At 45.0% G+C, this 12786-nt stretch overlaps 1 protein-coding gene across 1 annotated transcript; it reads right to left on the bottom strand.

The window, feature by feature from the left end:
- Window positions 1-7627: 7627 nt before the first annotated feature.
- LOC122890408 (ubiquitin carboxyl-terminal hydrolase 17-like protein 6) lies at window positions 7628-9202 on the bottom strand. The gene has a single exon (XM_044226014.1). It carries the CDS (start codon window positions 9200-9202, stop codon window positions 7628-7630), a length of 1575 nt encoding a protein of 524 aa, XP_044081949.1.
- Between the last annotated feature and the right edge of the window lie 3584 nt (window positions 9203-12786).

The raw sequence follows: 12786 nt of genomic DNA on the forward strand, positions 1-12786 counted from the left end.
GACAGCGCATGGCCTCAGAGACTTGTCCTCCAGCCCAGGGGAACCCGAGGAGGTGTCTGTTGAATGGAGGACAAGTCACAGTCCTGGGCTGATGTGTGGAATCAGCACTTCCTCAGCTGCAGTGGATGGAAACGGTGGAGTCCTCATCATGCTGGGTGTCCTGCTTTTGGGGAGCATGCACGTGCAACCCGAACACACACTCATCATGTAAATAGATGTGACCTTTCAAAAGGTACTTACCCACTGGGATGTCAAGCTTGCTTTACTTAAAGACATTCTCTATGAAATTGAGTGAAATGATGCTGATAAATGGTAAATACAAATGTAAATTTAACCTAGGACCTAAACCTGTATTTGGTTTACAAATATCTGAATTGGGAGATTCTGGGTGAAGGCCCCACCTGCAAAGAGTGACTCAGTGTTTTCTCCGGAGATGAGATTTTCTTAACTCTGTGATGTGATTTTTGTGGAAATTGTCCTGGGGAATATTTTACCTGGTTTGCTTCTTTTTGTGATTAAATGTTATTCCAAAATTGTGTGTAGCTGATGTACCCTTAATAAATTTTCCCCAGCTATGACTTAATGTGCATGTTTTTTTTTTCCCTTAGCATTTCAGATCCTTTCTGTAACGATTTTAATTCCTCTAAGCTTGATTACCTAAGAGGAAAGTTATCGAGTTTTAATATACCTGTATGCAGGAATTCTACTTGAAGAAATGGACATTTTGTTGTCTTTCTGAGACATGAACATTTGGATGTACTGCCCTGCAGGTGACTTTGTAGGATCTAGGGCTTCTTAGACAGTGAGGATCGCAGGCACACCCTGCTCTCCTGCATGAATGGATGCCTAGACCACATAGTTTCCCTTGCTCCCTGTGTACGTGCCACATGCACTGCATGAGGCCTCAGTCCCACTTTAGTGTCTCATGGGATCAGGTGGTCAGTTTTCCTGTGTTCATATTCTGGAATCCCCCTTGCGGTAATGGATACTATTGCTGCCTTTCTGAAGCCTGGACATTGGGATTTACTGCCCTCCAGATGATTTCCCAAGGCAACAACATTTGACACTCTGGTAGGTGGTGGTCCAAATATCACACCAGTCCCAGGCTCTGTTTCCTCTCTCCCTCAGGAGAATCTCTGATGAGGAACAAGGGAAAAAACCCTCATATATGTAGAGAGATTTCTTTCTTGGGAAGAGCCACTGAGTGCTCCTGCCTCCCCACAGAGCACCTGTTTGGGGAATGCTCCCCCCCTCTCTGCAGATCTCTGCAGCTAGAATGCAGGGAACTACTGGTTGAGCACACAAGGTCATTGAACCTCAGAGGGAAGTACAGAAGCCATAGTGTGGGACACCCCAAACCCTCCACACCTGTTATCCACACCTGTGATGCAGTCTTTGTGCAACCCGGGCCAGAGTCTGGTTGCTTTAGCGTGAGGCTCCTGTCTCATGCCCTGTCTCATGGACTCTGACGAAAACATAGCATCATGGCTTTTGATTTCTGGCAACTCAAGGAGTATAGGAACAAAACAAATCATTTTCTACTTTCTGGAATCCTGTGGGGATCACAGACGTCAAAGATTAGAAGGGCCTGTGATCGATGGGACTCTGGGACTGAAACTATGGAGGTAGACTACATGTTCTTGGCTCTGCCAAGGCAGGGCATAGGGGCGAGGAGGTAGACAGCCTGGACCAGGGGCATGGATGCCGAGTTCTCTGGCTGGACAATGATGCCATTGGCAGTGATGCAAAAGCTCCGTTGAACAAGTCTGGCTGAGGGCTGTCCTCTTCTCTCTAATAGCCTCTGGTGACTTTCTGCTTCCCTTGTGTCAACCAACCAGACAAAACCCATCTTCTCAAATGTCAATCCAGTCTAGTCCAGATATAAAAACTAAGAAACAGTTAAATGTTCGACACACTGGTATGGAATTTGGAAATACGAGCAGGGTGCCCTCACGCGAAGTCATCCTGGAGTCATTTTGGTGGCAGGGATAGTAGGATTGTTATTAAGGCAATTGAAAGGCAGTGTATCCTTTTTTTGACATTAAATAGAATTTTTGCCTATACGACATCATGTGCATGGGTTTTATTTCTCAGCATTGAAGATGCTTTAAATATTTATTTTATTTCCTTACAGATTAATTATCTCAGAGGAGAATGATAGGACCTAGCAGTTCTTAGACATTCAGAATCTCAGGCATTATCGGTTCTCGTGCCTGAATACATAATAAATTGCATATTAAAATGCATATTAAAAATATTCCCATGAACACCCTGTATGTCTCACTGTGTAAGGCATGCAGCTTGCATTTCACTTTGGCCCATATTGGGATTAGTTATCGAGTTTTAATATACCTGTATGCTGGAATTCTACTTCAAGTAATGGACATTTTGTTGTCTTTCTGAGACATGAGCATTTGGATGTACTGCCCTGCAGGTGACTTTATAAAGCAAAAATGTTTGACAGTCTGGACAAGTGGTGGTCAAAATACGACCTTAGTCCCAAGTTATGGTTCTTTTCTCACCAGGTAATACCCGAAGCTCATAGAGGGAATTTCTTAAGAAGAACAAATGAGTGCTCCTTACTCCCTACAGAGCATCTGTTTGGGAATGCTTCCTTCTCTCTCTGGAGCTCCCTGTAGTTGGAGTTCCGGGGGTACTGGTTGAGCACACAAAGTCATTAAAAGTAAGAGAGAAGAACAGAAGCCATGCGGTGGGACACCCCCACACCCTCTGTAACTCCCATCCATGCATTCTTTGTATGGGAGGCTGCTCCCTTCTCCCCTAGGTTCCTGAAAGGTGTCTTGCTCACTGCCCCATTAGTGTCTTATGCCTTCTGACAAAAACACAGTAAAAGAGTTCTTTATGTAATATTGATTTTATATGTCATTTTGTCACTGTTTATTTTTTGTTTTATTTTTCTTGTTTTATGCCTATGTTTTACAAAGTTAACCTCACTGACATTTTATAATGTACTTATTCTGTATTTATAATGTATTTATTATTAACCATAATCAATTTTATAAGTTTCCTCAAAGGGACTGATATATACACAATGCCTAATATCTTCTGTAAGACACTATGAAAGATCAACGATTATGACAAAGATATTTTGAGTTTATGATGCTCATAGAAACTGTTAGACAATATTAATATCTTATTTAATATCATACACTAGACAAGGAAACATTAAGGGGAGCAAGAAATCTCATTGCACTCCTAATTTCTGTCCAACTCGGGGAGTCATATTTGGAATGATGAAATTGAATGTAGAAAACTCTTCTGCTTGAATTTTATGAAGACAAAATGATGCATTATATGATAACTGAAACTTTTGTTTTTTGAAACAAGGATGTTCTAGCATAGCTGGTCATTTTGTTATCCGGAGTAATCCACACATGTTAAAGAAACTAATCTCACATCAAAAACCTATGAAGTACTGAGACACCTGAGTGGCTCAGTGGGTTAAAACCTCTGCCTCAGCTCAGGTCATGATTCCAGGGTCCTGGGCTCGAGCCCCGCATCGGGCTCTCCGCTCAGTGGGGAGCTTGCTTCGCCTGCCACACCCCCCGCCCTCAACCTGCCTCTCTGCCTGCTTGTGATCTCTGTCTGTCAAATAAATAAATAAAATCTAAAAAAAAAAAAAACTTACGTAGTACTACATGCTGACTAACTGAACATATTTTATTTTTTTTAAATTAAAAAAATTTTTTTTATTTCTTTTCAGCATAACAGTATTCATTGTTTTTGCACCGCACCCAGTGCTCCATGAAATCTGTGCCCTCTCTAACACTCACCACCTGGTTCCCCCAACCTCCCACCCCCCACCTCTTCAAAACCCTCAGATTGTTTTTCAGAGTCCATAGTCTCTCATGGTTCACCTCCCCTTCCAATTTCCCTCAACTCACTTCTCCTCTCCATCTCCCCTTGTCCTCCATGCTATTTGTTATGCTCTACAAATAAGTGAAACCATGTGATAATTGACTCTCTCTGTTTGACTTATTTCACTCAGCATAATCTCTTCCAGTCCTGTCCATGTTGCTACAAAAGTTGGGTATTCATCCTTTCTGATGGAGGCATAATACTCCATAATGTATATGGGCCACATCTTCCTTATCCATTCGTCTGTTGAAGGATATCTTGGTTCTTTCCACAGTTTGGCGACCATAGCCATTGCTCCTATAAACATTGGGGTGCAGATGGCCCTTCTTTTCACGGCATCTGTATCTTTGGGGTAAATACCCAGGAGTGCAATGGCAGGGTCATAGGGAAGTTCTATTTTTAATTTCTTGAGGAATCTCCAGACTGTTTTCCAAAGTGGCTGCACCAACTTGCATTCCCACCACCAGTGGAAGAGGGTTCCCCTTTCTCCACATTCTCTTCAACACATGTTGTTTCCCGACTTGCTAATTTTGGCCATTCTAACTGGTGTAAGGTGGAATCTCAATGTGGTTTTAATTTGAATCTCTCTGATGGCTAGTGATGATGAACATTTTTTCATGTGTCTGATAGCCATTTGTATGTCTTCATTGGAGAAGTGTCTGTTCATATCGTCTGCCCATTTTTTTTATATGATTGTCTGTTCTGTGTGTATTGAGTTTCAGGAGTTCTTTATAGATCCTGGATATCACATTTTTTAAAAAAAGAAATTAACCTCTTGTCCTTTTCTTTAAATGTAAATGAAATATGTATTATTGGCTACAAAATTGATGGAGTAGGAAAAAATTCTGGAAAACCATTTGTCTTTTTTTTTAAGATTTTAAAGATTTTTAAAAAGATTTAAAGGCCTGGACAGTCAGCAGATGAATTCTCTGGTGGGGTGGGTGGAGGTCAATGCTCAGTCTCTGACCAGGGATCCTCTGGGCACTTGGTATGTTTGTCATGAGGACAGACTGAAGACTTTGTGTAACTTCCCATAACAGGGCCCTGAGGGCTTTCCTGGGAGTCTGACTATGCCAACCCAGGATGGAGTTCTATGTAGACCTCATTTCTGGTGACAAGATACAGAATTAGGATTCCGGGCTCTATTATGTATGGCAGGATGTGAGCTTGGCATTGATTTCACAATAGGGTACTTGGCTTGAACCTCGGGGCTGGGGGCAGCACCAAGGCAAGATCCCATGGTGGCATCTGGAGGTTTATCCTGTGATGCACCTGTGATCAGATCTGTGGTCAGATCCTGTGATCAGATTTGTGGTGAGCTTTACAATGAGCATACATCCTTGCCACAGTCCGTGAACATAGGCTGAGGGATTCCCCGACTTCCCTTCCCTGGCTTGTGTTTTGTCTGACAGGTGAAAACAAGGTCAGTACTTTTCAGAGGGAATAGTCCAGGGCACGTGTATCTCATGGCAGTTTGGAACCCAGGCAGAACAGTTGTGGAAACAGCTTCTAGGACAGCTTTCATCCTGTGAGGTTCATCTTATCCCCATGCTAGGTGCTGTAAGAGAAGATACCACACATGGAATATACGTTAGTGCTGCTAAGATATATCCCAGCTTCATGGTAATCAACCACATTAAAAGGCATGGAGCATAGAAACTTTAATTCAACAGTAAAATGATTATAACTGCTCATTTTAATGTGCAAAGAAACCCAACCTAGTGGCAATAAGGTTAAATAAATCGCATTATCAAGCTATCACCAGATGGGGGCAATCAGAAGGTTTAAATACAGTCTTTTTTTTTTTTTAATTTATTTTCAGCATAACAGTATTCATTATTTTTGCACCACACCCAGTGCTCCATGCAATCCGTGCCCTCTATAATACCCACCACCTGGTTCCCCCGACCTCCCACACCCCCGCCCCTTCAAAACCCTCCGATTATTTTTCAGAGTCCATAGTCTCTCATGGTTCACCTACCCTCCCCTACAGTCTTTTAGTTAAGTTAGAAGAAGCAACTTCATTGTCTTTTCTGGGAGTGAACAGAGCTAATGCTGTCCTCAGATAGTTTTATGGTTAGTGTGTGAGATGCACACTTTGTGAAAGGCATCTTTGTGAAATAATAGATATTGTTGCATGATGGCATCTCCCTTTTGGAGACATCTAAGTAAATCACTTCCATGTGGTCCTTCTAGCATCTTTTGGCTCAGACTCCAGTGATCGTACACAAGCAAAGAACTGAAGGAAAAGTGGTTCCTGAAGGGTACACATAAAGGCAGGAAGCTCATGGACAGAATGGAATTTTAAGAAATTCCTCACACTGTAAGAGCATAGGAGTGAAGACACTCAGGGTTAAGAAAGAGCAGTGAATGAGGAAAAGATTCACCCTCAGAGAGGAACCAAATTCTGCTAGGTCCTTCCAATGTTGCTGCTCTCTCACTTGGAGTGTCCCAGATCGTGTCTAGATGACAGCCTCGCTGTGCCGTTCTTCTTGACTGCATAAAAGTAAAGAAAACCAACTAAAACATGTTGATCTCAGGGTTGTGGGGTGGGGCCCTGTGTTTGACCCTCACTCACCATGGGGTCTGCTTGAGATCCTCTCCCTGTTCCCCTGTCCTTCTCCCCCACTCCCATGTGTGCTCTCTCTCTCTCAAACACATAAATAAGTCTTAAAACTTGTTCACTGAAGACACCAATTCTCCCACATCTACATGGATTACAATTTTTGGAGCCCAGTGTTATTGTGTTTTAGGTTGTGGGGAGTATTCAAGTCCTATGGACTTTGTTTGGGTGACCCTGTCTGTCATACGAGGTCATCCTCCAACTCCAGGTCAGGAGATTGTCACATAAGGTGATCGTAGCAAAGTATTCTGGACCAGGATGCTAAGCAATTCCCCGTGGGAGAAGGGTCCTTGCCAGCCATCTTTCCTGTCTCAATCTGATGGGAACCTAATTTAATCAGCATGATCCAATCAATCTGGATGCAGTTATCTCCTGAAAAATAAGCGTTTAATTGCCTTTTACCATTTCCAACCATCCGCCAAATGTTCATGTACATATGTGTTGACTTTTCACAGTATATATTTTGCGTATCTAAAGTCTCTGCACATTAATCAATTATTGTTTGCATTCTGCTCATTACCTTGCAACAACAATAACTTCCTGAAGTCTGTCTGCTGCCATGTGTAGCTGTAGTCATCCATTTCACGGTCGTTTGTCATTTCTTTGTGTAGATGTACTGGGGTTGCGTGGCGCATTTCATATATTTCCACACATATATGTACCTAGCCTCCGCCCATGCAAATGTGTAGGCATACATTCTCTCAATATAAAAAGAAAATAAGCAATGAGATGATGGGGCCATGACAGACAAGCATGGTCACACCAACTCCAGGCCCTCGGCACTTTTTCCACCATCATACCTGACTGCTCACACTTCAGTCTTCGAGGTGCTCCCGTGTCTTCCTAAGGCTGATGGAGCAGAGGGTTCAACCAGACGCAGTAATAAACCCAAACCTCTCTAATGATATCCTCATAACAAGCTAGGTTTAAGGCTCAGTATCCTCCCGTTCAAGCTGAAAGCCATATCCCATGAATACACCCAGATATGGTCTCTCCACATGTGCAGAACACACACACCTACACCACACAGCATACTTTCTTTACAGGACTGTGTTCAAGGTAGGTGACTGAGTGAATGAGTGTGTGTAAGTGTGTGTGGGGGGGAAGGGGGTATGTGTATCCAAGTTAGTATTGAGACCCCTGGACTTCTTCCCTATACCTCCGCCCTTTCCTGCTCTTCTTCTTAGGAGCCCTGGCTCTCCCTGCCAGACAAGGGACTTTGCCCATGTCCCCTGCCCTCTGATGAGCGATGTTCTTAGTTAAAGTATTGAGTGGGTTGATGTTTTGTTCAGGATCATTCTTTATCATCTCGTATTTGGACTGGTGAATTATGACTGCGTGCTCAGGAAGAGCAAATTCTACTTTCCTGACATTGAATTCAGCCTTAGATCGGCTGTGCTCTTGGAGGACTCTCCACTGGTCTAATGTGATTTGTGGCACTGGTGTCTCTTCCACATGATCCTCTAATTCAGGAGCTTTGATGCTGGAGTCTGCTTCCGGTTCCCTTTGGAACGAAACCAAGCCTGTGGGGTCAGCCTCAGGGGACGTGGCTCCCTCCCCTAGTGACTCCCTCACAAGTTCTCTTTCCAGGTCAGTCTTCCGGATGTAAAAGAGGACATAGGCATGTTGGCTCAGTGCACAAGTCACATCACAGGCGGTGACCTTAGCATCATCCATTTTATACCACTGGCCATTTCCAGTTTTTATGAAACAGAAGTAATGTCCACTGTGACAACTCCACCCAGCATGCACCAGCACGGCATAGAGGACGTAAACCAGCGGTCCTGCCCTCTGCTCACACAGGTAGGGTTGCAAGTCAAGGCACTCAGGATACTGTACTTCCTTAGCCATTTTGGTGCCTGTGAAATGTGAGAATCGTTTCAACACCAGGATAAGGACCTTCGAGGGAGTGTGCAAAGTCAATGTCTTGGAAGCAGGCACCTTCCCTAGGCAAGTACTGCAATGATAAGCATTTTCACCCTCCAACTTTTGGGGTTTCACCCACTGCTCCAAAGCTTGTTTCACAGTCTGAGCGGCCACAATGTCCAGGCTAATGTCCAGGTAAGGGTCCAAAGTGCTTGAGATGCCTTGGCAGTGAAGACACTGGATTTGAGACCTCCAGTATCCCCCAAAGATTTGACGGATGAGCGTGGTGTCCTCAGAGTGACGGTCTGAAGACTTGTCCTCAAGCAAGCATGCTTGCTGCATTGCACCCAGAGTGAACATCAGAAATTCATGGGCGTCTTCCTGCTTGTGTGTGTGGAAGGCAGCGAACAGTGCTGGCAGGGGACGGATCACATCTCCAGGATGGCCAAGGGCCCGCGTCACATGAGTCTGCAGAGCACACAGCATGCAGAATGTCCGCTTCCCACAGGTTTTCTTGTGCTGCTGGGACAACACAGAGCTGGCAAGGGGCGGTACGTATGTGAGACACTGCAGGACCGCGTTCACATAGCAGGTGTTCCCCAGGTTCTGAAGCCCAGCCCCGACCACAGAAGGTCCCTTCCAACTGACGAGTTTCTTTGTGGGAGCCAAACCATTAGTCAGGTAGCAGAGTCTGTGAGATGATGGTGATGGCTTCTCAGGCAGAAGGGGTCCCCCCTGGACTTCAGCACCACCTACATTTGACCGGCACGATTTGAGTTTTGGAAAGACCTTGAACTGAGAGTCTTCTTGGCGGTGGAGAGCAGCAGCTTCCATGTCCCCAGAAACAGTGCTCACGAGATCCCCCGTGTGGAGCCTCTGGTGCAGAAGGATGCTTCTCTCACTGAGCCACTCTCCGAATGACAAGTATGGCCCTCTCCTCAGCCTTTTAAGTCTCTCTCCACCACATGATTAGATTAGGTAAAAGATTATCCAATCACTTGGCTGGAATAAGGGATTTAGGGTGTGGTCACTCTCCTTAGGCAGAGAAATGCATCAGGCCAGCCCACCTCCTTCCCCTCCCTCCCGCAAAGGACAGATACACGTTTCAGCCCTTTCTCAACCTCCCTACCTTCCATCACAACCTTCTGGGCAGATTTTCTTGAGAGTTTCCAAGTTCAGAGGAAACCCTTTATGAATACATACTTTGCTTTCCCAGTAATATCAAGTGAGCTGAGAAGTGTGAGACATTAGTTTTCTAAGATAGGGAGCATCATTTTCCCAAAGGAGCTCAGGGATTGCACAGGAAGACAGTCCTCCCCACCAGCCAGAATATATGTAGAATCATCCTGTTTTTAGAATGTTTACTGGCAGATGCTTTGCCTCTAAATTCCATCACACTCTCTAATATGATTCACGCATTCAAGTATCATGGAGACCTTTATACATGTGTTAGTCTGTCTAGATGTGTTAGTCTGTCTAGATGTGGTCCAGAAAGTGTAACGATAGATCCCGTGGCTGGCCTCATGCTTCTTTGGAAAACGAGCTTTTTTTTCTTCCCTTAAGCTCCAACCCTATATGAGTATCTATCAAATATCCAGTGCTCATTTTACGAACTATTATGCTTTACCTCTGGGAATTACATAAGGGATAAAGCCACAGGAAAATCAATAAATATAGCTCAACCTGAAGGAATCTTGGTATCCAACCTTTTCTCTCTGGATTTACATAAGCATTCACACAGATACACACACACTAACAGACATAGATACATTTGTACACACACATACACAATTTGAAATGGATCTTGTGAAAGCATCCAGAAGCATCCATTCAGCAACCTACAAGACAGTGGCAAACACCTCCTGGATGACTTTCTGCTGTGTGGTCCACACCCACCTGAGGAAGTCCACACACCTGGCTTTGCAATCCACAGGGGAGGTCAGAAGAGGGAGTCTTGCATGGCGTTCTCCAATCAACAGGGGGCGACGCTGGTCAATAGAAGCTTTTCCGAGGCTCCCAAGGAGACTTGACATTGTGCAGGTGCTCAGGCTGGCTGGTCTGCATCGCCATGCCTTGCAGCTGCAGCCCAGGCATTTCCTAGGGCCCTAAGGGGGACAATGAATAATCACAGAAGGTCCTGGGACCTAGGATACCCTCCCTGTGACTCTAATGTTAGTACTCCTGGACCCTGAGCTCTGAGCTATGAGAGAATTTTGAGGTTGCTCAGGCAATCGGTAATATGTTTTCCAGGATTTTAGGATGGCAAGAGCCGTTCCAGGGCACCCAAGTGGCATTAGAAAGATTGTCCTAGCTCTAGTGAGCCAAGGAGGCTTGCCTGGTTCTTCCAGCTGTACAGGATATGGGTCTGATATCTGCAGGGAACATGTATATGTTTCCAGGCTCGGCCAACCTGGGGACACTATCCACATGGCTTCCCTGCCAGCATGGGTGTGTATGTGCCCCAGGAAGTGGACATGAACATGTCAAGAGGAACATGAGAAGAGATCAAGCAGTGGGGCAGGAGAACTGTAGCCTCAGTGTGTGAAGTTCTTTCCTAACCATCAGAAATGGTCTCCCCAATCCAGACACCCCTCATGTATGGGACCTGTACTCAATGGTTTGTAACAACGACCTGTGAACAATCCATAATAAGAAACCTAACAATCAAAGTAATAATCAACAGCAATGTAATGATCAGAGGATGATCACAACAACCTGAATGCTATTAAAACTACTAGGACTGTCACTATGACTACTACAAACCTAAGGAGGTGGGAGATTCAGGTACAGAGTCCTCAAATTCCTTGTCAAATGACAAGGTACCAGGACCATCTTCCTCAGTATCTCAGACTCTGAGCCCTAGGTTTTCACTGAGAAAACTATCCCATAAGGCCAAAACAGGCAGCCTATGATCTAGAAAGCTGAGCCAATAAGGTCAGGTCATGCATGAACTAAGGAACTTGCATACACTTCCCAGCAGTGGAGCCCTAAGGCATGGACGTGGTCTGCGGGTAGCCAGCCATACTGTACTCATCAGATTTCAGGTGTTGGCCAGCCCAGGTGCCATGCGAAGAAGGCAGGAGCCAGACCCACAACTGGTATCCACAAACCATGCCTGGGACTCCCACTAAACCCCAAGTATTTTCTTAGCCTTAGCATCCCCATTACCCTTCTGCCACCTCTTCCATCAGACCCCTGGGGGCAAGGTAGCCAAATCTGCATATGGAGGCTCTGGGCTGTTGGAGTGTGAGGTTGTCAACGAGACCAGCAGGGGGTGACAAAGGCCAGCATGGGAGCCTTACACTGCTTTTGGGAGGACCAGGAGAGTGCTCAAGTTGTTGGAGTAGGTGGGCCATCACCATCCTGTGCCTTCCAGAGCAATACCAGCCTTGTTTTGGAACAAGGAGGGAACTTTATCTTCTTTTATGATGTTCAGTTAGCCAGCATATAGTACATCATAAGTTTTTGTCATAGTGTTCAACAATTCATTATTTTGTGTGTAACACCCAGTGCTCATCCTAACACGTGCCCTCCTTAATGCCCATCATCCATTTACTCCACGCCTCCACTACCCTCTCCTCTGAAAACCTCACTTTGTTTTCTGGAGTCCAGAGTCTCTCATGGTTTGTCTCCGTCCCTGATTTCTTCCCAGCTTTTCCTCCCTTCCCTTGTGGTCCTCCACGCTATTCCTTATGTTCCACATAGGCATGAAACCATATATTTGACTCTCTCTGCTTGACTTATTTCACTCGGCCTAATCCACTCCAATTCCACCCACGTTGAAGCAAATGGCGGATAATCATCCTTTCTGACGGCTGAGTAAGGAGGGGTCTTTAAACATTTCTAGGGACTGTCCCTCTGTCTGCAGTGTGTGGTACTCAGAAACACCAGCACCACCTGCGGCATTCTTCTCCCTCCCATTTTGACTTGCTGCCACTGATAATATGACACTATTGTTACCTCTAGGTCTACTTACCGCATTTCAGCAAACCCTAAGGCTTTTGTTCCTCAAGACAAATGAATAAATATCCTGCTTCAAGTGTAATAATATTGCTTATGCCTCCTTGAATATACTTGGCCAGGAGTTTTAGAAACTGCTGTTCTCTTTAATACTTCCAGTCATTTCCTTGGTCAAATGTGGGGAGTCTGGTGCAGGCTGTGGTTGGGCATGTCTGGGCAGGATGGTTAAGACCGCTAGTCCCTGTTTCTATCCTGAATGGAGAAGGGCGTGTTTGATTCTGGAGTCAGCTGGGATCTCAGGAGGATTCCATCTGAGGAGACCAGGGTTGAAAGGGAACAGAGAGGGAGAGCCAAGGTTGGAATAAAGCCATTCAGACAGAGTCAAGCCCCAAAGATCAGCTGTATGGAGCCAGTTCACTTGGACTCAGTTACCCTTACCAGTAGGACCTTATCATCTC

The sequence above is a fragment of the Neovison vison genome, chromosome 11, assembly GCF_020171115.1.
Source record: "Neovison vison isolate M4711 chromosome 11, ASM_NN_V1, whole genome shotgun sequence".
Taxonomy (NCBI): Eukaryota; Metazoa; Chordata; class Mammalia; order Carnivora; family Mustelidae; genus Neogale; species Neogale vison.

Excerpts from the sequence above, each read along its gene's own strand:
- LOC122890408 (XM_044226014.1), bottom strand. The coding sequence starts at position 9,202 with ATGGAAGCTGCTGCTCTCCACCGCCAAGAAGACTCTCAGTTCAAGGTC.